Source organism: Colletotrichum aenigma (genome assembly GCF_013390185.1).
Source record: "Colletotrichum aenigma strain Cg56 chromosome Unknown KSG_Cg56_contig09, whole genome shotgun sequence".
In the NCBI taxonomy this organism is placed as follows: Eukaryota; Fungi; Ascomycota; class Sordariomycetes; order Glomerellales; family Glomerellaceae; genus Colletotrichum; species Colletotrichum aenigma.
In genome coordinates, this window is record NW_023500915.1 from 3058893 (window position 1) to 3086404 (window position 27512).

Sequence of the window (27512 nt, forward strand, 5' to 3'; positions counted from 1 at the left end):
CCTCTCATCCGAACTGTGGACACCCATTCACCTTTGTGCATGCGGCCCAGCAACCCGGGCCCACGGCCCCCCTCCCCTCCCCACCAGCACGATATGACTCGATACCGGGATCCATTCGACCTGTTTTTTCCCTTCCCGGGATGGAAGAACACTCGGCTTCTGACCGCTATATCTGCGACGGAGGCCGGGGTGGGCAAGCGAGGCCTGCTGGAAGGTATCGGGCCATCGGCACGGATTGGTGGTGCAGTGTGGTCGGCTTCCCCCGATCACTTCTGCGGTGTTGCTGTTCCTGTGCGTGCATGCGCTGCCCCTTGTTTACGTCGTCTGCCCGCTACATGACACAAAAGCTTGGCCTCCGCATCTGCCCCTTCACCCCACCGCCGATTTCTTGGTGATCGCGGGTGAAAATTACCCAGGACGTGCAGGAAATGCGTGTTCGGGATAGTTTACACGAAAACAGCTAGAAGCTTCTCGCGGTGCGTGTCCGCGGAGGACGGCAACGGGAAGCCGATTTTACTAATTAAGAGGCGCCTGTCGGATTCAGGTGGTCGCGGTGATGTTTCAATATAAGTGACTGGAGGAAATGGGAACATCTCCCGCGCCCCCTGCGGTAAGCGCCCGGTCCTGCGGCGATAGATTGATTGCCTTCGGGATGTTCTGTCTTTCGCTGAATCGAACGGTGAAACAATTCTTTGACCCAGTCTCACAGCCTGTTCAACATTCGTAGGCGTGTCGGTGGCTTCATGTCGGAATACCCAATGTGGGTAAGCGGCATGAGTTGCTCAGTCGTGGTGCGAGTCTTAATCGATTCACGACAATCGCCGAATGGACCGATTGGGCAGGAAACATGCGGTGGCAGGGTCTTTTAGTTTTCGTAGCCAGCGCCGCTGGTTCCTCAAGAACGAGCCTGCTGACATGAAGCTTGTTGTCTGCAGCCACAATGACAGACACGAGACGAGCACAACGGCAACACGCATTGCATACCCGATGCACTCCGGAATCGCAGACCACAACGTTGAGCTAAGCTTTGCCCACGGTACGCGATAACCTTCAATAGAGTAAGAAGCTTTCAGACTACTGATTATGCATGATCAGAACGGTCCACGAAGGTTATTTCTTGGCGGGCCTTCTGCAAGTCAATATTCCACCATACTATTGCCTTCTAGCGATTGCGCAATGTCGGTCGAATAGGGGGATTGGGGAGCAAAGAAGGCCATAAACTTATCGCGGCCGGCAAAGTCGGCATCACGGCCTCACGGGGCACTGCCTGGCGGTAATTTCGGCAGCCGGAAGCCGGCAACAACGGTCCCCGCCGAGGTGGCGGTTGAGAGTGGGCTGGGAGACGTAGTAATGCGAGTGAGCGCTTTGGACAAATGACAAACATGGTTTGTGTGAGAACTTGATTAAGAGTTGAAGTCCGAGAAGCTCGGTACGATACGAGAACTGGAGCAATCATGCAATTACTGTTGCTCCGACTTCTGCAAGTTGACCAGGTTCTGCGTGGCCGTCTGCGTCTTGTGGAACCGCCATGGCTTGATCTTGCGCTCGAACAACTCGTCCAGCTCGGCGGCAGAACGTCTAAGACGCAGTCATCAGCATGTGACTTTCAACTTCAGGATTTGAGAACTTAGGTCAAACTTACCCAGCTGTGTCCGGAATGAGCAGCCACATGCCGATGGTGAAGGGCAGCCCGACCCCGGCGTAGAACCAGCCCGTCTTATACCCCCAGTTCCACTTGTCGGCGTTGACCATGTACGGGACCAGCACGTTCATCACGATGCCGATGACGCAGCTGCAGGCGGCGCCGAAGCCGGCCGTGTACGGGCGGAGTCTCTGGGATGAGATCTCACCGATGAAGCCCCTCCCGGCCGCGCCGCTGGCCGTCATGCCGATGTCTAGTGGGGTCGAATCCGGTGTCAGCACAAAAAAGCTTAGACTGAATTCGAATATCAAGATCTCCGGGACACTCACTCCAGAAGCAGGCGAACAGCACAAAAACATATGTCGTCGCGTTAGTCTCCCTGACGACACCCATGATGCCGATGACCACGCACGACAACCAACAAACCGTGATGCCCCCGCAACCGATCCACCGCCTCCCCAGCCGATCAGCCGAGAAGATTGTGACGATAATAGTGACGATGTTGATCGACGAAGTGATGGCCTTGATCAGGAATGGGTCCTGCAGCCCGGCCTGTTGGAAAAAGTACGTCCCAAACGTCGCAAAGAGGATCAGCCCGATGAACTGCTGTGACATGTTGGTCCACAGCGAGACCAGCGTTCTGATGCCGTCGGTGCCCCGGAAGATCGCATGCCACTTCTCCCTTCTCTGCGCCGCCGCCACGGCCCGTTCGTGCTCGAGTGTCATGAGGAGGGCCTGGTACTGCTGTTCGAGATTGAAACCCTCGACGCCGCGGTTTAACCAGACGAGACACTTCTTCGCACGCTCTTCATGACCGCTTGTGACGCACCACGCAGGGGACTCGGGCAGAAATACGAAAATGAGAAGCATCAGCCCAATCTGCGCCCACTGCGTGTAAATCGGCTTCAGATAGTTATACGCATCCTTCTTATTCAGACTCTGCAGCGCTACATGCGCGCAGAAGGTACCTACGGTCCGCCACAAGGAGTAACACATCAACAACCCGCCCCGAATTCGGACGGGCGCAACCTCGACGATGTAGATGGGCATCGTCGACTGCAGACACCCGACACCTATGCCCGCGAGCAGCTTGCCGACGAGCCAGACGGGCCAGCTGCGCGCGAGGCTCTCGGCGAGGACGAGCCAGAGGGTGTACATGGCGGCTTTGCGGCCGAGACGGGAGGATATGAAGGGGATCGTGGTCATGCCGAGGACCTGGCCGACGGACATGATGGAGCTCCAGCCGGAGAGGATCGGGGCGTCGAGGTAGGGCTTGCCGGTGGGGTCGGTGAGGGTGGCGAATTGGCGGACGAAGCCTTTGTTGGCGACGATGCCAGCGTTCATTCTTGTTACGTTGGATGTTAGCGGGTTGAAGTTTGGGTGTGGTGCGGGTGAAAAGGGGAGCTTGCCCGATTTGATAGCCATCGGTGGCTGCGCTGAAGGCCGCGGCGAAGCATGAGATGGTTGCGACTTTGAAGAGTTTTGCAGTCTCCCAGATGGTCAGCGACTCGTAGCCGGAGACGGTTTGGCCTCGAAGGGCGGCGTCGACGGCAGCATCTCCCTTCTTGAAGCCGTTATCCGTTGGGTCTTCGATGTAGTCCACCGCATCTGTCGGTTTCTCCGTGTTCGGGCGGGAGGACGTCATGTCGAACGACAATATTTCAAGAAGTACCTGCAGATGCGCTATGGAATCCTCCGGATTCTGTGGAAGCTGACTTGGTGATATTTATGTCTGTCTTGGACGATGCTCGTCGGCCTGCCTTAGTGCGAAACCGCCGAAATGCGCCGAGGAGGCGTGCGTCCGGGCCGTCATGGAAGTTCATTCTGATCAGCTGTTCCGGCTTGGTGGTGCCAAATCGTCCGACATTTGCTTGTTTACGAGAGAGCCTTGACGTCGGTCCTGTGGCCACTATCCCCGGATTCTTTCCAACCCCGAGGCTATACCATGGGCGATCTGGGGGTGGGGACCCCGCAAGCGACTAGAGTATGGGGAACATATGGGCTGTTGGCTAGACTCTATCGAGGGGGAATGTGCCAACCAAAAGGATTTCGTTATTGAGGGGTCTGTCTACAATCATGCCCGGCCTCTACTTGTTGGCAAGGGGGCAGTCTCTACATCGAGGTTAACAAAGCACCACACACAGATACTCCACTTGCCGGAAGGAACATACGCCTCTCGCGTACGCCGTATCCCGTACACAGACGCTTCTCATTGGCCCTCGGCCTCGACTTAGACCCCGAACGTTGGTGGTATAACTAACAAGCTACTTATATGTGATGACGGTGAAACTTTCCCAACAGAATTAGTTTGGGAAAGTAACTGATAGCCTCGCATTGTTGGCATGGAGGTCTGGCGTGTCAGAAAGCTCCTTTCGGTAGACATTTGGCCGAAGCCTCGTGAGCGATGCGAGGAAGAGGCGCAAAGAAAAAGATAAAAATCAAAAACAATAGAGACGCTAAAGAACAACTTGTACCGTAGGTTGCTCTGGAGGCAGGCTGGGTACGGTTAGACGGAGAATCACAATACTCTCCTGTGAGTTCGTTCAAAACTGTCACGTTAGAAGATGCATGGTGAGCAATACAAAGTGACGACGAGGCGGGCGAGGAGGTAAAAGAATATCAGTTTCGTGATTCTGGAACAGGGAACATCGATATAAGAGTCACATATGACTGGTATGATGAAGTGTATTGATGAATGCGTACGTATTTACAAGATTCCACCTATGATAGGAGATTGGAAGAGTCATCTACGATCGAAGAATCGCGGAAACCGATTTCATGTTCCATTTGCAGGCTGCTTGTATTCCACACCATCAATAGTCGTAGTCAAAGTGCCGTTAGCGTTGAACACGTTGAGCTCTGCATCAATGATCAAATGAAACTCGCCGGGTCCCGTCGACTTGGTCGCATTCACAACACCTGTCTGAACAATGTCAGATACCCAGTCAACCTGGTTGGCCCAGAAGTTCGGCAGCAAAATCTTGACCGTCACGTCCTCGTGTCCGTTCAGGATGTGATCGCCGTCGTCTGAGAAGTTCGTGTAGTTGACCGCCACGCTGCCCAAGCCGCTCACGCTGTTCGCATCCGGGGTGATGCTCACATCAGCAACGCCGGAGACTTTGCCTTTGAGGGTATAGTTTCCAGGGGGCACTGTGAACTGTGCTGGAACAGTTGAGCCTGGTGGGAAAGGGGTGGCCCAGGGAATCTCGTCGGGGACCTTGTACACCGGCGCAGGCGTGGTGGCCTCGCGGCCGGTGCGGTGGGCCAGCATGATGCGGTACTCTCGTCCGCCCTGTGCAGTGGACTCGGGGCAGGGCAGGGGGTTCTCCCCGCCACATGACGGGGACACGACGAGGGCCTGCCAGTAGACGATCTTGGTGCCGTGGAGTGAGAAAGCCGGGTCAGCTCTGCCATTCCAGTTGGGATCGTTGATGGCGCCATTGCTGCCGTCACCTGCAGCGTTGACCTGCTGACCGTAGTAATCCCCGCGATCGCCATAGCGGTCGATCAGAATGGGCTGGAAGAAGCGGCGTGGGCCATTGTTGCGCGTGGACGATGCAACCGTCACTGCGACGAGGTCAATGAGGGGAGGAACGCCGCGCATGCCCGACATCCACATCTGGCGATTAGAACCGCGGGTGTCCATTGCGATGAACCAGTCATTGTCGGCTGAGAAGGCCATGGGGTCGGCGTACTCGGGGTGGCTGGTCAGTCTTCGGACAGCGCCCGTCTCGAGGTGCACCGCGAAAAGGTCGATGTTTGTCGACTCGCGCGGGTTGGCGATGTAAGTGACCTCCTCGCCGTTACCGCTGAAACCGCGGAGCTCGCCGACGTTGATGGAGTCATCATGGATAGTCAGCTCGGTTCCGTTGACAGTGTAAGGTTCGAAGCGAGTTGGGTCGACGAGGAGGTTTACGTCTACCAAGTCGTATCGCGGAGCAAGGGGTTCGCCAACAGTGGGTGCGGCGTTGAACTCAAGGCGACCAAAGTAGGCGAACTGTCCGCCGTCATTGGTGAAAGAGCTCCAGCCCATGTGGGCATCGTCCGGATGCAGACGGAGTTCGCGTGGGCTCCCACCCTTACCTGACCCATCGGCCGCGGTGTTCCAGTGAATCGGGTAAATATGGGTGTTGTTAGGGGTGCAAGTATTGCTTTGAAGGAGTTCACCCCCGCAGTCGAGAATGTTGTGACCCCAGAGTGCCTTGGTGCCGCTACGAAAGACATGAGGATAGTCTCGTTGAGCATCCAGAGAAATGGCGTTGGCTGTAGGTATACCGCAACTGATGCACTTCCAGGGATCGCCGTTGGTGAAGTTTGTGCCGTCGGTCTTGATGACGATGAGCTGCTCGCCAGTGTAGATGCTTCCAGTGGCGGCCCCGACAAATTCCACGTTGGCGATGATATGGTTGCCGTCAGGAGTAAAATCTCCAGCTTGGAACTCGCCTACCGCCTTGGCAATGCAGCCAGTGCCATGAGGGTTGATGTCGGTTGTGCAGGCACCTTCATCCGCGGTAGGTGCAACTGGTGGCAGAGGGAGTTCCAAGATCTGGAATGCTTCGGGTGCAGGAGGCGATGGAATGGACTGCGCAGCGACAAGACAGGCGCTCAATCCCACGACCAGATGTGCCGACAACATGATGGAGTGAGATAGCTGCGACCGCGAGCTTTGTTATGGACTGGACTAGGCGTGTCGGAGCTAGATATCTAGATTTTGCCAACGAACTGTTCTGCTCATACTTATAGGAAGCTAATACTAGTGCTGTTGAAGGTTTTCCTCCATCCGTTTTGAAGATCGACGTCGGGCCCGTCGGAGGCCCCGTATGTGCCGAGGAAAACTGGGGTTACGGTATACGTACGATATACGGGAATACGGTAGATTGAGATCAAGATCTGGCGAAATGAAATGCGGGGAAGTGCAACCTCCTACTAAGATCGCTGATATTTTTGGTGACACGAATGGGATCAAAATTGAATCCGGAAGAAAAAGAAAGTCTCCTTTTGGCGCCCGTGACGATGCAGATCGGTAGGATCAAAGAGTAGGTGGCCTTTCTTGACTTGGGTCAGTACGCAGCCATCAACAACCGAGTGCAACCTGCACGACTACTTCAGCAATAAAAGACTACAACAGAAATAATGCTGCATGTCTGAGTCCAAGGACGACTGGGGACATATCTTAGTTAGGCCAGAGTCCGAATCTAGTACCACCCTGACGGAGTGGCTGTGTCTGGGCTTCCTTAGACCTCTGTTGGCCGGGAATATGATGGGAAACTCCACAATGCTTCTGCTTAACGACGACTGAGAATGTACTATAGAATGATCTAAACTAGGCAACTATATGGAGCGGCTGCTCAAGGGGACAACTCCCCACTATCTTCAGGCATTCGAATCCCCATCGGAACTATCTTCGCCCATGTTCTGGGCACTGTTTTCCTCCTCCCCCTTATCAGGGACAGCTGCGGAGGTTTTCACAGCCACCTTCTCTAGTCTCATAGCTTGCACCCAGTCCTCGGCACCAGAAATAGCAATTTCCGGTTGCTTTTTGTGCTTAATCAAATACCCCTGGACCTCAGCCGGACTGAATTCGCCCGAAGGTATCTTGGCGGCAAACTGCTTCGAAAGTTCCTGAATTCGGGAAGAAGCTTCCCGAGACCTTTGTTCACCATGGCTGGGCTTTTCTCCCGTGACTGTTTTGTTCAATGACGCGAAAACAGTTCGGAAAATTGCTGCTGTAATCTGGGTATCCGCGGTTGTGAAGTGAACAGTCATGTCTACGCGGCCAGGCCTGATAAGCGCTTTGTCTAAGTTCTCGACGTGGTTGGTCGACATGATCAGGATGCGACCTTCCTGACTGCCAACACCGTCTAGCAAGTTCAGAAGTCCAGACAAGGACAGCTTTCCGTTACCAGAAGACTTGCGCTCGTCCTTCCCGGCAGCAGGGTCTCTGGTTGAAGTGAGACCGGCAGCGTCAATGTCCTCAAAGAGGACGATGCAGACCTGCGGGAGTTTGGTAAATAGCGACGCCAAGTTCTCTTCAGATGCGTTTGATGAACTTAGGCTGACGGTGTATATGCGAAGCTTGAAGTGACCCGCAAGAGCAAATGCGAAAGACGACTTTCCGGTACCTGGGGGACCAGCGAACAGGTATCCTCGCCTCCATGGAATGCCACAGTCCGTGTACCACATCCGAGTCTCTGGCGACAAATAGTCTGTGATGTCGTCGGTGATGGACTCTTTCAGACCGGCCTGAGTGACAATTGTCGAAAAGTGTCTTGGCTCCCTTGCCATGCATCGCTGCCATGTGGGCCCAAAGCGTGGCTGCAGGTTTGCGCGGTAGATCATAGTCTTGTCATCGTCCATCCTAAGATACTCCTTGTGAGCCTCGTCAAGGAGATCTTTCAGGATAGCCGGACTGTATCCAAAACACCAGAGACTAATCGTCTCACATTTCACATTCGAGGAACTCGATCGCTGGTTGTCCCTGTACCGCCTGAAGAAAATCGGCCACCCTTTGTACCAGAACAGGTGTGCGCCAAAGCTGGGCGTGTATGCCAGAGGCTTTGGCTGGAATTTATCGTTCCGTGGCGATACAATGCTATCCTCAAGGTCGTCTCTCCACGCCCACGGAGACCATACCGACGAGTTGAGGTCCATGTTGACAATGAAATGCCTTGAGTTGGACCAGAATGGTTGGCTGGCAACCCAGGACATGATCACGTTCTGCGTTCATGTTTAGCAATAAATACTTTTCGAAATGCAAAATGAAATGAGATAAGCTTACGTAAATTTCGTCATCCGGTCGAATCTCTGCAGTAGACATGAAGCAAGTATTTATGATTCTGCGGGCGTGCTCCCCGATGTACGTCCAGGCAAACCCAGTCATTCCCAGAATAAGAATGAAGGGAACATACGAGGACAAGTCGAATCCCAGGTGTCGCTTGAAAAGCTCCACGGCGATGCTGTAACCTGGAAAAAGTGAGTCCATGCCCCATGATTGGCTGTCCATCTCTCTGAACGTCCGAGTGTCCGAAAAGGAGCTGCCTTCCGTGTCAAAGGAGCAAGGTACTTTCTCCATGATTCTGTGTTCTGGCCAGCTCCAAGTGGTAATCTGGTAGCAAAAACACTAAGAAATATTGAGCCGGTACTGGTGAGGTTTCAAAGTGAGAGTTTTATCAAAGCTGAAATAGACGGCTTATGAAGTGTCTCGAGGTGCGGCTGACGGCTTAAATAACCATAGAAGTTTCATACAGTGACCGCGATGCCTGAGAATTCGTAACAGCGATAGCTGCAGGCCGATGTAACTTGTCAGCGGCATTGATGCTTAGTTTGCCAGTGATTCGGAGAGCACGTGAGGTTCTATGAGTCAGCATTAGAAGTGAAAGTACATCGATAAATTCAGTGCGTTACAGCTCGATAATTCACCGAAATTGCCTTGGTCAGGATCAGGCACCAGAATCCACTCCATGCGTGGTTAAAAGAGCTCACGAGGCCCAGAAGTTCACGTCTAAACTCTGAAACTGATGCCTATTTTGCCTGATTGTTGACACACAGCATGCCGGTTTTCGCACTCGTTCAACTGCACGGATATGTTCGGGGCGGTGTCTATGTTGCCTATCAGTCTGACCTGCCTCGATGCGGGCTAGAAACGGCCGCCATGACCCTCCGTTGGGCTCCGTGTCCGGATCGGGACTAAGAAGCGGAGAAGCGGCGTGTTCAATTCATTGATGATTGATAGACCTTTTGGGACATTCTGATAGAAAGATATCTATTGATGTGAACGTGGCTATCGAGCTGATGCAGCATGCATGAATCATGAGATATCCTCTCTGCGTCTTTTGAAAGTGTCTCTCAAGTAAAATGCCGACATCTTCGGCGTTCGCTGCAGTGTGTTGAAATCCGTGTGCACGATGCCAAAGCGTGGGCCGAATCCAGCAGACCATTCTGGCAACAATGTCAGTCACAATTCACTAAAGGCAAAGGGAAATTCTGGATGGAAGAAACTTACCAAAATTGTCCATCAAAGTCCACGCATAATACCCCTCCACACGCACTCCGTCTTCGTAGATCGCGCGTGAGATGGCGTCGAGATAAAGTCCGAAATAACGTTGACGAAATTCATCCTCAACCGCAATGGAAACGTCATCCTCACCCGGACAAGGGCATCCGTTTTCAGTGATAATCACAGGGAGTCGATAGCGGTCCCAAACCCAATTGAGCAGCTTGCGGAAGCCTTCGGGCGCAAGACGCAACCACTGTACACCAGATACCGGTCCTATTTCTACGCCCTGCGCGTTCACCGAAGACTCTTCTATATTGCCGGTCCAATCATCGTCGGCTGGAAGAGTGGTCAAGGCGCGAGCGTACTTGGTTGAGTAGTGATTCATGCCATAGAACGCGTTGGTGGAAGCTGTCTCCCGGAGTAGCTCTTGTTCTTCGGGCGTGAACTCGGGCAGCCGATCGCCAAGATACCGCCTCATGGAGTCTGGATAATCCCGGCCGAGGAACACTGGGTCTCCAAACCAGCCAATGTAGAATTCCATCCGGCGTTGCGCCGCGTCTCTATGAAGCTGACTCTCGGCGTCGAATGGCTCATAGAAATGGCCGTTGAGCACGATGGATATGATACCCTTTTGATCAGACTGGAACTCTTTGGCATAAATCTGAACGACTGAGGCATGGGATATGATAATGGTATGCCCGACTCTCCAAGGCCCCGTCTTAGTATCGGCGCCAGTCGCTGCACACCGACCGGGTGCAAGAACACCGTTGTGGTGGGCGAAGATCGAGATGATGTACGGCTCGTTAAACGTAACCCATTTCTTTACCCTGTCGCCAAAGCGAGCGAAGCAGAGGCGCGCATAATTCTCAAAATCAGCCTTGAATTCGGCCGTATCGAGGAGGCCTCCATAACGATCATAGAGCTCCTGAGGTAGATCCCAGTGATATAGAGTAACCACTGGCTCAATGTTATGGGCTAGAAGTTTGTCGATGAGGTTGTTGTAGAAAGCAATGCCCTTCTCGTTGACGGCGTCATTCCGACCTCCGGATGGTATTATGCGAGTCCAGGCCAGGGAAAAGCGGTAAACGTCCACACCAAGAGCTTCCATAAGGGCCACATCCTCATCTGCACGGTTGTAATGATCGCAGGCAACGTCGGCGTTCTGGCCATTGGTTCGCGATGGCTCCAGATGAGTGTAGGTATCCCAGATGGATCTACCCTTGCCGTCCTGGTTAACAGCACCCTCGACTTGGAAGGCTGCGGTGGCAGTCCCCCAAGTGAATTCGGCAGGCAAGCGAAGCTCTTGGACGGGCAGGTCGTGACCAGTGGTTTGACTATAGGCAACCAGATCCCCGGCCTGGAACATGGCGGCTTCGTTCGCCATTTTTGCCAATTCGATCAACCAACTTGTGAAAACAAATCAAACTATGATGTCCGCGGCGAACTAAAACTTGTCATATGAAGGATTTGCTGCATCAAGTCATGCAGTGAATCTCAACCTGGATTACCAAGTGAAGCGGCATTTATCGCCACTCGCGTCTATTCGGCCCCGACGCTGACCCGAATGATTCTAAGAAATAACTATGACCAGTTTCTTGTTTCCCTTTTACTTCCGAAACGGCACGAATCGGCGGGCGTTAGTCGTTGGGGCGACTTGGCAATTTTGATCATCCCGTTCTGTGTTCCTCAAGGAGTGGCCCCGCATCAATACGATGTACGTATGTACGAATACGGGTGGATACACCTCCTCGGCATTAGCGTGACCACCAACCCCTCTTGTTGTCACCTCTCCGTGTCGGATGGCCAGCCCTTCGTATTGACGCAAGTTCCTGGACGTAGGTCGCTCCAAGCTATCCCGAAGGACTTGAGCGGTATTGCAAAGGGGATATTCACACGGGGATCAATGGTGAGGTCAAGAAGGCGACCTTTGTTAGTAGATACCGACATTTACATACTATACTGCAAGGCAGATTGTGCGCATCGGTATAATCTGAACATCTTCCAAGCATCATTAAGTCAAAGCACCCACTTTCCGGCCACCCCTGCATTCCGGCCACCCAAAAATAATGCCATCACAACAACCACCACTTTATTAATCAACTATCGACTGGGCATCGCTGCTACTATTATACAGCTTTCGGCCTCACTAGGGTAATCAGAGGCGCTGGATTCATCTGTATTATCGACGACATCGCCAGCCTTAATCTGGGCCCGCCGTATGTCGCTGATGGTTGCAAACGTCGTATTTGGGTCGATATGAACAGCCTTCCTCTTCCTAGTGATGCTGTTGTTAACTTGGGCCTGGAGAAGCTGTATTTGATGCTGGGCGGTAGCCAACTCCATGGACTGCTCTTGGAAGCCTTTCTTCACCTTTCTGAAGAGCTGGCGTTATGTGGCGATACTTTGTTCCAGTTGACTATACAGATTTAGTTGGTCCCCAAGGTCCTTCATCTTCCTTGGCGTGGACCACTTAACAGCAGAGGAAGCAGATACCTATTCCTCGTTATCCTGGACTTTCTAGGCATCAAAGGCACCCTTAGCCTTCTTGTTGAGTGGTGTTGACGGTGCTAGTGATGCTAATAATGCCTTGGGTAGTAGTAGGGAGCTTATAAGTGGCTTTGCAGCAGAAACAGGCCACAACCTAGTGTATTTCCAGCCACTCTTTATATTGCTTTCTGTCAGACCAGCAAGCTGAGCCTTCTGATAGCATGATATGAAGTTCCTCTTGCCGATGATAGTTGAATCGTTCCACTGGGTGAGGTAACCAAGCTCCTTACGATAGGCTGCCTTCACAGGGCTGAAGACTGCCTGATCAAGTGGCTGGAGCACATGGGAGGTATGTGGCGGTAGGAATAATAGATGGACGTTGTTGGTATAGCATTCCCACATAAAATCCGTTGTCGTATAGCTCCTATGTCCATCTAGGATAAGCAGTCTGGCCTGATCAGGTTGAGAGGGCCTAGTCTGAGGGAGGAAGACTCTTTGCAGCCACTCAATAGCAGTATTATCAGTAGTCCATCCATTCTCTGTTGCTGTAAACTCCTATCCATCGTATAGGCCAAGGTCTAGTGGAAACCACTGCTGTTAGACCTTTTTGCCCTTATATATAACCAGTGGATGCAGTGCCTTGCTAACAGCAGAGATACACTCGATGATAGATACCTAGGCTTGTGATCCAGGCTGCTTTTTCCTAACTGACTTCGTGGCAGCCCTTCCCAGCACCAGCCTATTATCCCCCTTGCCCTCAAGAATGCCAGTCTCATCCATATTATATCGGTTGGCTGGTTTGATGGCTGTAATGCGAGGCATCGCGAGATGTTTGAACTATTGCCTGATAACCTCAGTAGATGCCCTATTAACACGCCTTGAACCAATTGAGCGACTTCTCTGGACCTTAATAGATAGGTTTCTTCGCAGGAATCCATCCATCTATCGCTTGCCTAGGGGTTGGGTATCCCCCATAGCATAGAGGATGCGCTGGGCGAACTCCTTTACTTATTGATAGGTTGGTGGGAGCCTAAGGTCAGCCTGGATTTGCACCCAGCTAGCTAGCTTAGCCTCCTAGGTATGGGATAGCCGCTGGAGGTCCTCAAAGGCAGCTGCTCTGTGTTGGACGCCTTTAATCCGGTCTTGAAGTGTTGATCGTGGTACTCCCCATCGCCTGGAGGCATTGCGGGCCGATATGCTATTTGCCATATCGGCAAGGGCTTGATTGATCTCATTTTCGGTACACTGGACCATTAAGTAATAAAAAAGGTATCCTGAAGAAATGATGGGATTTGGATAAAAATAGGAAATGTTATAGTAGTTAGAAGTAGGGGGTTATCTAGAAAGTGGGTGGCTGGGCGGCATTTTTTGGGTGGCCGGAATGCAGGGGTGGCCGGAAAGTGGGTGCTTTGACTTATATCTTATTTCGTCCTGCCTCTCATTATGGCTATTGTAACCGATGCTCAGTTTGAACACTATCACGCACCGAATAATATTGGGGTTCAAGAGACGACTCCCCGTATCTCTTGGAAAATTCAGAACGCAGCGTCTGAGTTCACCCAGCGATCATACGAAATCGAGCTGTCAGAACATTTAGCGACTATCCAGACACCTCGAGTTACGACAGTCAAAATCGTCTCGGCTCAGCGGTTTCTTGTCCCTTGGCCCTTTTCGAAGCCGTTGCAGTCTCGACAAAAGGTCTCTGTCCGCGTTAGGATCTGGGACCAGGAAGGAAATTGTACCGACTGGAGTGAAGCATGTCATCTTGAGGTTGGTCTCCTCGATCGCGCAGACTGGCACTGCGAGCGCATTGCTGCACCTTGGGGCCCTGGGACGTCCGCGCCGGATCCCGAATAACTGTTCCGCAAAGAGTTCGTTATTGAAGGGCGCGTAGCTCAAGCTCGCCTGTACATCACTGCTCAAGGAGTTTACGAAGCAGAGATCAATGGCCGGAGAGTCGGTGATTATTTCCTGGCTCCTGGTTGGACCTCATACGACGGAAGACTGCAATATCAGACCTACGATGTCACTAATCTACTGAACGTCAGTAGTTCAGAAAACTGCATGGGGGTCAGAGTTGTAGAAGGGTGGTTTTCTGGCAGGATCGGCTTCGAGGGTGGGCATCGCAACATCTGGGGCCCTCATACAGCACTCGTTTCGCAACTCGAGATCACGTTTTCTGATGGTCGCGTTGAGTACATCGGTACCGATGGCTCCTGGCGTGTCACTAGGGGCCCCATTAGGCTTGCTGAGATATACGACGGGGAGAAATATGATGCGACTTTGGAGATCGAGAAATGGTCCGACCCGATAACCACTACAGACTTCGATATGTCCCGCTGGGAGCCTGTTTTTGCGTTGCCATTCTTACCCGAGTCAACCAAATTGGTCGCTGGACTTGGCGAGCCCGTCAGAAGAGTTGAGGTTATCAAGCCTGTGGATCAAATCACCACACCTACGGGGAAAACCATTGTCGATTTTGGCCAGAATCTAGTTGGCTATCTTAAGTTAACGAACATCAGCGGCTCGCGAGGCCATGTTATCAAGCTCTCGCATTCTGAAGTTCTGGAGCACGGAGAACTTGGAACTCGTCCATTGAGGATCTGCAAAGCTGTCGACGAGTACATCCTCAAGGGCAGCGCTGAGGGTGAACAGTATGAGCCGCGATTCACCTTTCACGGTTTCAGATATGCCCAAATTGATGGATGGACCGGCGATCACGATGTCATGACCTCTGTCGAGGCAGTTGTGTGCCATACCGATATGAAACCTGTTGGATTGTTCTCATGTTCCGATGACATGCTCAACAAGCTATATGAGAACATTACCTGGGGCATGCGGGGAAACTTCCTTTCAGTGCCAACTGATTGTCCACAGCGCGATGAGCGGCTCGGCTGGTCTGGCGATCTGGCCTTGTTTGCGCCCACTGCCTCTCTCATTTACGACTGTTTTGGCATGTTGAAGAATTGGCTCATCGACGTCGAGTATGACCAAGGAGTCCTTGGCGGTGTTCCTCCAATGGTGAGCCCTAACGCAACATTGCCGGATCCGATCTGGTGCAGGAGAGTTCCGTGTGCGATATGGCACGACGTGACTATCCTCGGTCCATGGGCACTGTACCAGGAGACTGGCGATGAGACCATCTTGGCGCAGCAGTACAACAGTATGTTGACCTGGATGAGGGTGTTGCCCAGAAACAAGTCCGGAGCGACACACCTATGGGATACTTCCGTCTTCCAGCTTGGGGTATGTTCCTTTGAACGCCAGACTTATGACAACTTGAACCCAAGACTGACCACTTCGCTTAGGATTGGCTTGATCCAGCGGCACCCCCCGACGCACCTTGGAAATCGCCCACTGATGCCAAGATGGTTGCCAACATGTTCCTGATCCAAAGCCTGAATCTCATGGCCCGAATCTCCGCAATCTTGAGACACAAAGACAAACAAGCCGAATTTGAGAAAGAAGCCGACGCCGCGAAGACAGAGTTCCATCTTGAGTACGTTACCCAGAACGGCCGCATCGTATCAGATACGCAAGCAGCATACGCTCTGGCAATTTGTCTTGACATTCTCAATCCCCAACAACGAATCACAGCCGGAGCGAGACTTGTTGAACTTGTAAGGAAGAACAACTTCAAGATTGCCACTGACTTCGCGGGGACCTCATATCTGTGTGAAGCCCTCTTTTCTACAGGTCATACCCAGGTCGCATACAGCATGCTGTTGGAGAAGGAGTGCCCTTCTTGGCTTTATCCCATTACCATGGGTGCAACCACGGTTTGGGAGAGATGGGATTCCATGTTGCCCGACGGGAGCATCAATCCCAGCGAGATGACATCCTTCAACCACTACGACTTTGGAGCCATCGCGAAGTTTCTGTATGAGAGGGTGGCGGGACTCCAAAGGCTTGAACCGGGCTGGACTCGCTGTCGGGTGGCGCCGGTGCTCGGAGCCGAATTCACCCATGCATCGGCTGCCCATCTTTAGTCGTCACGGTACCGTTTCCTGCTCATGGCGTACTTTGAAGGAAAAGGATAAGACAGAGACGCTACAACTCAAGGTTTCAGTCCCACACGGTGTCACGATGGAGGTGGTCCTTCCGGGAATAGAAGGGGAGACAACTGAGGTCGTCGGAGCCGGGGAGTGGAACTTTCGGGTTACGGTCAAAAGAGATTACGAATGGCCCGTTCCGCCTCTAAAGCCCAAGTCATAGCGGATATAGCCGCATATCATCGTTAAGAGAAATGCATAATACCGTAGTTGTGTCCTGGACGTTGAGATAAAGGGTCGCAGCATAATTCAGCACCAGCTCTCGGGCTATCCATAATCTGACCTTTCGATTAAACCATGATAGCTTCCGTTAAGGGGTATCATCTCGTCACCTGCCCGCCCCGTTTTGGAGGAACCACGGGACTCCATCGCATGAATATTGCATTTTGACCTGTCGGAAACTGCCGAGGTCTGAAGCTTCCTTGGCGTTCAAGCAGTTTGGCGAACAGGCTCCAAGGGCATAAATGCTGAAAAGTTCTGTCGGCCCCTTATAGTAGGTAACTCGCGATTTCGCCTGAGCGCATGCACGTCTCCCAACGTCTCATTTATGCAAGCTTGATATCAGAAACCAAATCGTTGACAGAGAAAAATCTGGGAATGCTTTGGCTAGCGATAGGCCCGTTTGATGTCGGAAGGAAAACCAAACGTCAGAAAACGTGGCACTTTGGACAAACGTAAGACTTTGAAAGAGCTCTTAGGTTGACGTTTTGATGATTACGGTTCGGATTGAATTGACTTTTTCATGCGGATGCGCACCCTCACTCTGACATTGACAGGTCTGATGTTCATTAGGACCAAAGCCAAAACTTTACTGAGAGAGGATTCTTTGAAAGATATGCACTCTTACAGAGACAGTCTTGCCACAACGTCAGATGACATTTACACACGATCTCTGTACGGGAGAGAGTATGGATCTCATAGTATCTGATGGCGAAGTACTCGGCATCGCTGATCTGCTTTTAGGGTCGCCTGTAAGCATAGACGATTGCATTTGAAATGTTCATATTGAAATGTGCTGAGAGAGCGCTGCTCTCGGGATATCAACTACAAAGTCCTCGGAAAATAAAGACAACGTAGACCATCCAAAATCTGTTGTTGCTGGTATCGTGTGTATGTGTGGAAGAGCAAGACCCCGGCTCGCTCTCGTCGCGTAAGTTTTGATACCCCTTTCCCAAAATCCCAGTAAATCATAGTGCGCCCCGTGGAAGAAAAGAAAAAGCATAAGAAACCGAAATCAAGAGACCTATCCGTGCGGATCCCTTTGGTCCACTTCTTCGTCTTGATCTGGGCTTTCTGTCCTGTTTGCACCAGGTTTAACCTTTCGATATTTCCATTTACTGATCGCCCGCTTCGGACTCATCGCCTTCTTGAACTTCGTCCAAGTTCCCTCTCGCTTCGGTCCCGGAGGTAGCTCGTACTCCCCGTCTTCAAATGGGTTCTCATCTCGGAAGGGATCTCCTTCGGGGGACTCGTTCAGTTGTCTGAAGTCCTCGCTGAAGGGGTTGCTGCCGGAATACGAGTAGTCATCATCGTCAAAAGGGCTCGCCGTGCGTCGGCGGAAGGTGGGGCTGCGAAGGGACGGCGTTGCCGACCGCGGGAGCCAGGAAAATCTGCGCTGGGCATCGGGGACGGGAGGTGTGGGTTCTGGTATGATTGTCGTAGTCATCGCGGTGTTGATGGTGTGTCTCCTGGTGTTGGGCGGCTAAGACGGCGAAAGAGTCAGCCTGAGCGCGCAGGAAACGGGTCAGACATTGCTCACAGTCGCGCACATCTGTGCCTCTGAAAAGGCAGCGCTTTTCTCGTCAATATCCATGGCTGTTCCTCTCGTCTTTTCGTCCGGGTCGCAGAGGTAACCGTCCAGCATTTCAGCCTTTCGCGGGTGAGAAGCTTCGTTGTTGCGCTCGGCGACGCGTCTTCACAATCAGAGTGACCGTTTCCGTTCTTTTCTCAGTGCGCCTGGCACGTTTGGATCGTTTTTTTCGCCTCTTATGTCACAGCTGCTCGGCCTTGGTGGAACGAAAGCTGGGGGCGGGGGATCAGGGGCGCGAGCGGGTACGACCAGCCACATATATGTATGCCCGACAAGACGGTTGTTTCACGGATTGACGAGTCATTGATCTCATGTAGGCCTGGTTTCCTGGTTTGTTTGGCATTTTCATTCGATGTCAGGTGCTTTAAACAGCATATTTGATGGGTCTGCATCGCCTTTCTTTCCAAGGGATAGAGAGAGGGGTAAAGCCTGGCCCAACCACTCGTTTCCCCTCACATTGGACATGAGACGCAAAAAAGGGCGGTTGATGCGCTTTGGAACGGGACTGGGCCTTCTGGATCGTGGACCCGTTGTCTCTCGTTCCATGTACTGCATGTGTGATTGGTGGAAGATGGTTCTCGAAGGGTTCAACATCGTAGGAAAATCCATGTTGAAGGCGGTGTTGGCAACGGACGGTGGGCGCGGAAGAGATCCATTTCAGCCGTTGCATCCGGGATGGCCCCCATCGGGACCGGAGGCGATCAGTCAGTCCAAGCGGGGCCGCCCACCCCGACACACATGGGGAACCCGTCTAGAAAGCTTGTGGTGGCGGGCATCTGTCGATCCGTATGCGCTGGCAGATGTGGCTCCCGCGTTCGCATACGTCTTTGCAACTGGGGGAACTGGGGCCATCGTGGCATTTGATTCTGGTTCTTCCAGTCTCTGTCTTTCGAATCTTGTCCCAGGCCCCGTGTTCGCATGAACAACTCTAAACCAGCTCTGCATGTTATCGAAGATGCACAGCCACGTTTTGACCGAAACTCAAGCTCGGATTCCGCCCCTCCATTACGAAACTGACGTCTCTAGAGGATTCGAATATCCAGAAGAGGAAACATGCCTCGACATAAGCATCATGCAAGACGGGTATGTTTGCGATAAGGTCGATCGATCATGCATAGAACGGTAAGACAGGCGTGTCCACCTGCATCTGCCCTATGACTCTAGATGGCAAATCAACTGTCGAATTATGTAGCAACCCCGGCTCTTCCGATCTTGCAGCGCAGTCTGTGCGCTGACTTATCCCACTTCAAGAAGCGGTGGCGAGTGATCACGGGCCTGTTTTTGTACTTGCGGATTCACCACTCAACAACAAACTAGTGGATTTTAGCATGTCGCTTGACTGATCGCTTGCTTTTGGGCATCCATTATGCCCATCTCACAGTCCACTGACCGAGCAACAGCAGGGACATGCAAAAAATTCGACGACGCTCCCCGGTCGTTCCGGAAATTAGCGGCGATCATGGGTCAGCCTCATCCAGGACCCCTTTTTTGTTAAAAGAAAAAAGGCTGCCGAACCCTGGAACCCATCATCACCGAAGCCCTCCTTTCTGTCTTTAGTGATATTCTTCCACACCAACTATCCGATTTCAGAAAGCATGGTTTGCTGAACGACGCGTCCTGGTTCGACGACATCGCAACATCTTCTTTTTCTTGACTCTTCGAACAAGATCTGGGCCGGAGCCTGAAACTTTGGACCAACAGCCAACATGCGATTTTGGAAACAGACAGTGGAGGAGAGTTCGGAGCAGAAGGCATCACAGGGGAATGCTGTCGAGGAAAGTGGAGGACGCGTGGGCGATGTCGAGACCGCCATTGAGGGCCGGCCAAACAGCCACCACGAGAAACAACCCACCCTGCGATTCACGGCTCATCAAGCGTTCTACATTTTTGGACTTGACGGCGTCGGCGCCGCTATCCTGTCTGGAGGCATAAACTTTGGCATCGCCTATGGTGAGTTCAACTCTGCACCTCCAAACCGTTGGAATACCCAACAGCGGAAGTGCAGGCGCTAAAGAGGAAAAAAGCCAGCTAACGATTGACTCGCAGGCATGTACACATTCCAAAACTTGGCAACACATCCTATCCGCCTATTCCAACTGCCCAACACCCTCGCCGGAGATGCAGTGGTCACCATCCTCGTCCAAACTATGATTACGTGGTTCATTGAGCTTATTCTTGTCGAGCACGATCTGAAGAACGGCGCCATCCGTCCCATTGGCTTTTACAGAGAGCCTGTTCGTCCTCTCTGGCGATGGCTCATGCTTTTGGCTCCGATCGAAGATGGTGGGCAAGTTGTTCCGGCACGCTCCAAGAAGTGGCCCGCGTTCCTCGTCGATCAGCTCATTCGCATCGGCCTGATCTTTGTCGTGTCGTTTTTCCTGCTGTGGGCGCCTTCTGTTGGCATCTTGGTCGCCATTGGCAAGCGAGGAACAGGCAGTGACTGGGACTGGCATTTCCAAAAGCAATGGGCGCCGCAAATCTTCAAGGGCGTCCTCGGTGGTCTGCTCGCTCTTTTGACGACGCCCGTCATGGCGTCTTTCTGGCTGGTCAGAGAAGGATGGCGACTCAGGAGAGGGGAGCCCATTATGGAGTGATTCACAGGGTATCCTGAGCAGGGCCCAACAGCAATGGACATAGTCTTTTGGCTTCAACAGGCATGAGCTGTCACCGCAGCCGTACCCCGCAGAACCACACCGCCGGCTCTTGATGATTTACCCGGCATGGATATTGATGAAGGCGCCGATACATGGATGGAAGATGCGGGACATGATGCGTCGGGTTCGGTCTTAACACCGCGGGTGCGGGGCTGCAGAGGCCTCCTTTGTTTTTGGTGGAATTACTCAGGTTATGGGCGACTCAACGACATGGTTTTGCCGGCACGGTCCGGTCAATGAGTGGACGACACGATGGATTATGCGCAATTCGAATTGAGAACGATATACCCGCGATGCTTATACGTCAATCAGCTACACGAAAACAGACTCAAAAAGGCTGTGCTTTTGTTATCATACCTGTTGCATTACGTTAGAAAGCCGATTTTAATCTCTAGTACAATAATATTGCCACTTTTTTATTTGCAAAATGACGGAGTCTTGTACACAGCGCATGATAGTAGCGAAAAGCCATGTAAATTAAGGGCTGGAAAACCTACCGACCTTATGCTTTGGCTTGGCTGAGGAATCGCGATTATGACACCAGCATATGGCAAGCGGACCTTTTCCACATGTGTTCTACTCTAATTATGTTGAGCAAGTTTCGAGGCCACCCAGTAGGGGCTTTCACAGTAGGGAAGAAACAGTCAAAGCACCTCGGTCAGTGTCCAGTCCAGTAGCTTCGCAGTATATGTAAGTACCCAAGCGTCCGGAATAACTGCCCGGTTCTACCCTTATTATAAAGGAATTTCCATGTAGCAGTTACACAAGCGAGAATTCCAGAAGTTGTAAGCAAAACGCATGGATGATTCTTCAGCAACATGTACCCGTCGATAGAGAGATGCTTCCATGATTCACAGGTAACTAAAGGATCTGAATGGCTTCCCGTTTGTCAGTTTCTCTTGAGCGGAAAGAATCGACATCTGTCATTAGAGTAGTACTATTGGTACATCAAAGTGCCGCCTCGCAACATTTGGGATGCGGCGTGGCCTGCTGCATGCGCACTGAACTAGATTAGGAGACTGTTCTTCCCTGCATTCATGATCACATGGAATATCCTCTTTCCATCTCTGGGACAGGAATTCGGCACTTCTGCTCACAATATCGGACCTCCACGAAGTCTCGTGCATTCTCCTCAGTCTCCCTCCAATGCCTCGACGGTGGGCCGCCATCACTGAGCAAAGGCCAATGACAACCAGTGGCCAGCATAGGATATTGTTCGCCGGAGACTCGGATGGGAGACGGCTGAGCTCCACGACAAACCGCCTTACAAGAAGCTGAATTTCCAGAGAGCGATGGCTGAGTGTTGGCGTAAGAAGTAGCTTGATATGCGCAAGACAGGCGAGCCGGTACAGCTCTGAAGTTGTGTCTTCGTGTGTTTTTGCGGCACCGGGTTCCGCGTCGGTTGATAAGCTCAGAAGTTGGCTTTCAAACTTTCGAAGCTCGAAGGCAACAGGGTAAGGAACTGCCGAGACTAAGGAAGCGTCTTTGATGAGAACAGATACCTTAAGAATGGTTGAAAAGATTTCGCGGCATCGATTTACTAGCAAAGTTCCGTGGAACCCGTTGCCCCAAACAGTGGGTGAGTTGAAAATATGAGATGCCAAGTCGAGTTTAAGCTCTCGGCCGTGAGAGAATGATATCAAGGCAGCAAAGTAGCAAAATATCTCAATAGTGATTGCTCGCAAAGGAGAATCTGTCTTCGCGTCATGGCAACTGCCAGAACACAGAGCTGCCACTGCATTGACATGGGGTATGAGCCTATCACTATGAGTGTAGTTGACAGCCTACGCGGGGTTAGTGATTTTGGTTGCTAATTTACTATCCGCAAGCTGAGTCTCACCTCATGAACACAGAGGAGGATGATTGCAAGTACTACGTCGTCTCTCGGAGAGGCTTCATGGCCGTCGCTAGGATGCGATGAAACGGCAGTATTTTCAGACCGATCATTCTGCTTACTCAGAGCTGCGTTGATTCCAGCCACCGCCTGGCCGTAGAAGCCATGCGTAAGGCCCAGCAAGTTGGAGCTCGCCGGCTCATACTTGCACATGTCGCCCGCAGCCAACGCCAGGATGCAATTAAGAACGACGGGATTCCGAATCGCAACTGGGATGATGAGTCCCAAATAGTCTTCGCTTCTTTCGCCACCACTCGCCGAGAGCCAACGGGGACTCTCTGCGCGGAAATGCGACATCAGTCGGTCTTGCACAGATGCCGGTGGGAGGGCGAACACGGTGATCAGAGAGCGCATCTCTGACTGGACCGCAAAGTCTTTGTTGAATGCATGGCGGCGGCGAGCGATCTGCTGGCTACAACGTTTGGGAGGCTGCCAGTTGCAGGAGAGCCCTCGTTTCATGCATGATGTACAGCGTGGGTGGGTTTCGTCACATTTTCTCTTGCGTTGGCGACATTGCTGGCAGCCGGTCTTTGACCGTTGACTTGGCTTAGCAGGTACTTGTGACGGGCTTTCTGAATTTGGAATCGACGTCTGGTGGTTGCTCATGCTAACGAATTGGTTGCGTTGGACTTCTGACCCGGAGAAGTTGTGTCGCACTGATGAGACTGGAAACTCGGTGGGCCCTCGTTGGCAGTCTATGAGAGCCGGGGTCCACAGGGCGTAGGGGCTGGTCTATTGAGAGACGCCAGAAAAAGAAGTCAGAGATTTGGACTTGCGTGATTGATGCGGCCAGTAATTGTGGACGCAGCCGAGATCGGCTGGCTAGGTTGAAGCAGTAAGTTAGGTAGGAATACAAATTTGCGTTGTTTACGGAAAACGCTCCTCACAGGCTTCGGATAAAGCGAAAGGAAAGTTGTCGCGTTAGCCCGGTACGTACCGGCGCATAGTTAAAGCTGAAAAGGGATTAGCTTCAGGGCCACAGTCTCCCCTGCTGCAGTTGTAAGTGTTCTGTGAGGTCTTCACATGAAGCTTAAGAACTAAGTCTTTCCCCAATCTTTTCAAATAGGTGTTCCTCTCAATTTCCAGTTTTTTGAGGGCTTCTTGCGGGTTTTCTTTCCAACGGATAATTCAATTTTACCATGGTCCCCAACGTTGACGAGGCGGATAACCTCGCCCGCATGGAGCGGGGCGAGCTGTACTATGCTTTCACCCCCAATCTTGTGGCAGCCAGACGACGCTGTGGCGAAGCAGTCGGCCGGTTCAACAGGGCAGGCGACTTGACCAGGCGAGAAATAGCACATCATTGGAAAGAGTGAGCGGCTAGCGTCTTCTTTTTTCTTTTACCCTTCCTTCCGTCGAGTGCCTTATTCAATAACGACTGGGCAGGATAACGAATGACGACACCCCTCTCCCTGCCCCTGGCGCATCGACTGAAGAAGATGACCAAGTATTGCAGAATTATCCCTGGATTGAGAGGCCCATCAACATCGATTATGGAACCAACATCAAAGTTGGCGTGAATGTCTTCATCAACTTCAACTGCACGATAATCGATACGTGCCTTGTATCCATTGGGTCCCGAACCATGTTTGGCCCAAACGTCTCCCTCTACAGCGGGACTCACCCACTGGACCCGGACCTGCGGGATGGCACGAATGGCCCAGAATATGGAAAGCCTATCACGATCGGAGATGACTGCTGGCTGGCGGGAAACGTCGTCATCCTTCCCGGAGTGACGATCGGCAATGGCTGTGTAGTGGGAGCAGGAAGCGTGGTTACTAAGGTAGGTTTCATTCGAGGAAGAGATTACTGATATTGACGAGGACTGACATTATTCAGGACGTCCCGCCTTACCATGTAGTTGCTGGAAACCCTGCTAGAGTTCTGAGGAAGATTGAGAGAAAACAGAAATAAAATAATTTTGAACTGTTGTCATATCGCTTTCGGACTTTTACGTACATGGTCTTTGGGCGCAGGAGAACGGCGAACTCGCACATTTCGAATCGCGAGAAATAGGCGTCTGGCCGTAACTAGAAGCCAAACCTGTGCTAAAAAACCTGATACTTGTCAAGAAAGAGTGAAGTACGGCACAGATGGGTGTGGTTCACGAACCTGCAGCGTTTCAATGCAGCCCACAGCTACTTCAGAATATGACAAGTTGGCCGGCTTTTGCCAAGCTTGCGGAAATGCAGCTTCGGAAATAATCCCGCATGGAAGATCTAATGAGCGGGGTACATTTACATAAAAGGCTGACCCTGTGCTATTGATCATACATGCATCTTTGTGGCTAACTTACTGCTTCTATATCGCAGTTCATTCGCACTTCTGCCTCGCAACCCCGTACATTGACGTTCTTCACCACAAAGCCTTCTGAAACACAGAGTGTTGAGCTTCAAGGCGTAGCCCAAGATCCAGCGATCACCAACGATGATACCTCCGCTCAATCCTTGCCCCCCGCAGATAAAGGCACGCTTGCCTGGAAGTTCCTGTTTGGTTCCTTCATTGTCGAGGCGGTGTTATGGGGTACGTGACTTTCAGTCATTCAAATGGGTCGTTCTGCTCACGTATCTGCGAAGGATTTCCGCTGTCATACGGCGTGTTCCAGGACTACTACACCAAACATCCAAGTTTCCAGCAAGACTCCAATATCGCCGTGATCGGCACCGTAGCGACGAGCGTCTACTTCCTCGGCGGCCCGATGGCAACACCTCTGGTGGCGCGCTTTCAGGCGTGGCAGCGACACATGATTGTCGTCGGCTTGCTGGGCTGCTGCGTTTCACTCGCTGTCGCATCGTTCATGTCATCAGTGCCCGGCTTGATTGCCACGCAGGGCGTCCTCTACGGCTTCGCGTTTACCCTGCTGTACTACCCCGTCCTGCGCATGCTGAATGAGTGGTTTGTCCATCGACGGGGGTTTGCTTTCGGTATCATGTCGACTGGCGCTGGATGCAGTGGTGTGGGCCTTCCCTTTCTTCTGGAGTGACTGCTGGCGAAGTACGGCTACCAGACAACGCTCCGGGCAATGGCGGTTGTCCAATTCGTCACCATCTTGCCTGTGATACCGCTCCTCAAGGGGCGCTTGCCAGTTTCCAGGCAAGGCACCCTCCGCAAAGACGACTTTGGGTTCTTCAAGAAGCCGCTGTTCTACTGCTTCGCGTTCGTTAATCTCCTCGAGGCCCTGGGGTATTACATCCCATCTCTGCGGCCCTCATGGCGGGTAGGGTGAATAAGAATGAATACGGACTTGGCCACTTCCAGCCGTTGATTCTTTTCCTGGGGTCGACGATGTTGTGTTCGTCACTGGGAGCTTTGGCCTGGCCGCTGTGTCGCAGAGGTGATGGCCGTTGATTCTTCGAGGAGTGGTCTGATGATTGGGAGATTGTTTATGGCACGGAAAAAAAATCCATTGTTATCCCTAGCCTATTAGTAGATGTACTAGCAATAAACAATCCCAACTTCATTCTGCATTGGTGTTGATTGACGGCTGTCGGTTGTCAAAAGCCGAGTGCACGCCCAACACCTATTAAAACGAAAAAGAACGAGAAACTGAGAGAAAAAAAAGACAAAAAGAAAATGGTCCGTGAGGGGTTTAAACCCTCTGAGTTGCCTCATGCCTGAATCGAACAGGCGATCTCCTCATTACTAGTGAGGCGCTATACCACTTAGCCAATGAGGCTTCTGGGGCGTTGGACGCTGGTTGCTGATCAACAATAGCACCAATGGGAATATGATCCCACTCAATCAGCGAAGTGCGTGAGATGAGGGCTCGCTGTCCCACTTGGTTTTGGTTCGAAGATGGGGCTAGCGTTCTAGTGCTGTGGTCGGGGACGAATCTCAAGATGATCCACCGCCATTCCATTACGGATATCAGCATGTCCTTTCAGAAATGGGGGGAATCTCGTGATATTAGTCACATTAGGTTTGGATAGTTCTGAGAAGGTCGGGAATCAGACCTTGTAGTAGACCGTAAAGTTTCATTGGGTGCACGCATGGGCTTCTCACACATACAACTTCAAACCAGAAACCAAGAGGTTCATTGACAGGCGCGAAAACAACTGCCGGGCCACATTGTATCGTACCAGCTATTAAGCAAAAATCAAAGAATTGCAAAACAACAGAAAAAAAACGTTCCTCGTGGTGCTCCTGTCGTCAGTCAAACCCTTTGTTTGTAAGAATCTGGAACCCCTGCATGTGAGATGAACCAACGGCACCGATTGAGTGGAAGACGGCCGTGCCATTCCCGCAGATCTCCCCGCATTCTCAGCGGTCGGATTCCCGCCACTAGCGGTTTTGCTTCGACGGGACTGGCGGAAATCACGACCTGACCGTCTCCACGCTGGCGGGAATCGGGATTGGAATCAGAGTACATAATAGCAGTGTTTTGGCCGTGGGCTGCGAATCGAGGATGATTTCCAAAGTTTTCGACATTCATAGCGAGTTTTGCGTGGGTGCATGCTTCTGAACGTTTTCATCATGTCTTTTGAATGAAGCTGTACGTTTTATGCCCATGTCTTTTGAGGAAACCCGCCTGGCAATACATCATTTCCGACGCAAGCGACCTTGGGCCGAAGGGTACCACCGAGATCTTTCCATGTCATCATATTTAATACCGCCCCATGGACTGCGTCGACTTTGATAATCCTCTCGGCTGTATTCTCACGAGGACTGGGCAGATCAGGTGCTAGCCTCCACGAGGACGTGGATTTATCTGTAATTCGACTCTGGCCTCAGCATTCGGCAGGAATCGGCGTCGTCAGGCGGCTGCACAGGAAGGAAACCGGCTTTCTGCTATATTTCTTCGGCAGCCTACGAAGGACCACCTCAGTAGGTCAAATACAAGTTCCCGCAGATCCAAGATGATGTGCGGTGTCATTGGGGAGACCTGTGTGCTACACGTCATGAAGATTCAGTTCTTTCCAGATGTGCTTTATAAGTAGCTAACTTACAATTTACTCAGAGGTCAGGTTTTCGTCCGAG

General features: G+C 52.0%; 8 protein-coding genes across 8 annotated transcripts; 3 read left to right on the top strand and 5 right to left on the bottom strand.

The window, feature by feature from the left end:
- Positions 1-1460: 1460 nt before the first annotated feature.
- Positions 1461-3287, bottom strand: HXT5 (putative glucose transporter HXT5; the record flags this gene model as incomplete). The annotated part of the gene is made up of 4 exons (XM_037328719.1): positions 1461-1578; positions 1643-1895; positions 1972-2958; positions 2996-3287. The coding sequence occupies 4 exons, from the start codon at positions 3285-3287 to the stop codon at positions 1461-1463; spliced, it is 1650 nt and encodes a 549-aa protein (XP_037173417.1).
- A 1131-nt stretch (positions 3288-4418) lies between these two features.
- Positions 4419-6278, bottom strand: CGCA056_v013476 (uncharacterized protein; the record flags this gene model as incomplete). The annotated part of the gene is made up of 1 exon (XM_037328720.1): positions 4419-6278. One exon carries the CDS (start codon positions 6276-6278, stop codon positions 4419-4421), a length of 1860 nt encoding a protein of 619 aa, XP_037172911.1.
- A 737-nt stretch (positions 6279-7015) lies between these two features.
- Positions 7016-8645, bottom strand: bcsl1b-1 (putative mitochondrial chaperone BCS1-B; the record flags this gene model as incomplete). Its single annotated transcript, XM_037328721.1, has 2 exons — positions 7016-8359; positions 8421-8645. 2 exons carry the CDS (start codon positions 8643-8645, stop codon positions 7016-7018), a joined length of 1569 nt encoding a protein of 522 aa, XP_037172912.1.
- Positions 8646-9449: 804 nt separating this feature from the next.
- Positions 9450-11022, bottom strand: BGL1B-0 (Beta-glucosidase 1B; the record flags this gene model as incomplete). Its single annotated transcript, XM_037328722.1, has 2 exons — positions 9450-9580; positions 9645-11022. 2 exons carry the CDS (start codon positions 11020-11022, stop codon positions 9450-9452), a joined length of 1509 nt encoding a protein of 502 aa, XP_037173350.1.
- Positions 11023-13568: 2546 nt separating this feature from the next.
- Positions 13569-16114, top strand: bglO-0 (putative beta-glucosidase O; the record flags this gene model as incomplete). The annotated part of the gene is made up of 3 exons (XM_037328723.1): positions 13569-13863; positions 14020-15371; positions 15434-16114. 3 exons carry the CDS (start codon positions 13569-13571, stop codon positions 16112-16114), a joined length of 2328 nt encoding a protein of 775 aa, XP_037173419.1.
- Positions 16115-17420: 1306 nt separating this feature from the next.
- Positions 17421-18041, bottom strand: CGCA056_v013480 (uncharacterized protein; the record flags this gene model as incomplete). The annotated part of the gene is made up of 2 exons (XM_037328724.1): positions 17421-17879; positions 17937-18041. 2 exons carry the CDS (start codon positions 18039-18041, stop codon positions 17421-17423), a joined length of 564 nt encoding a protein of 187 aa, XP_037173190.1.
- Positions 18042-19693: 1652 nt separating this feature from the next.
- Positions 19694-20581, top strand: CGCA056_v013481 (Uncharacterized protein; the record flags this gene model as incomplete). Its single annotated transcript, XM_037328725.1, has 2 exons — positions 19694-19937; positions 20034-20581. The coding sequence occupies 2 exons, from the start codon at positions 19694-19696 to the stop codon at positions 20579-20581; spliced, it is 792 nt and encodes a 263-aa protein (XP_037173203.1).
- A 3093-nt stretch (positions 20582-23674) lies between these two features.
- On the top strand, positions 23675-25761 carry CGCA056_v013482 (putative acetyltransferase; the record flags this gene model as incomplete). Its single annotated transcript, XM_037328726.1, has 6 exons — positions 23675-23847; positions 23922-24318; positions 24375-24392; positions 24848-25058; positions 25112-25491; positions 25543-25761. The coding sequence occupies 6 exons, from the start codon at positions 23675-23677 to the stop codon at positions 25759-25761; spliced, it is 1398 nt and encodes a 465-aa protein (XP_037173189.1).
- Between the last annotated feature and the right edge of the window lie 1751 nt (positions 25762-27512).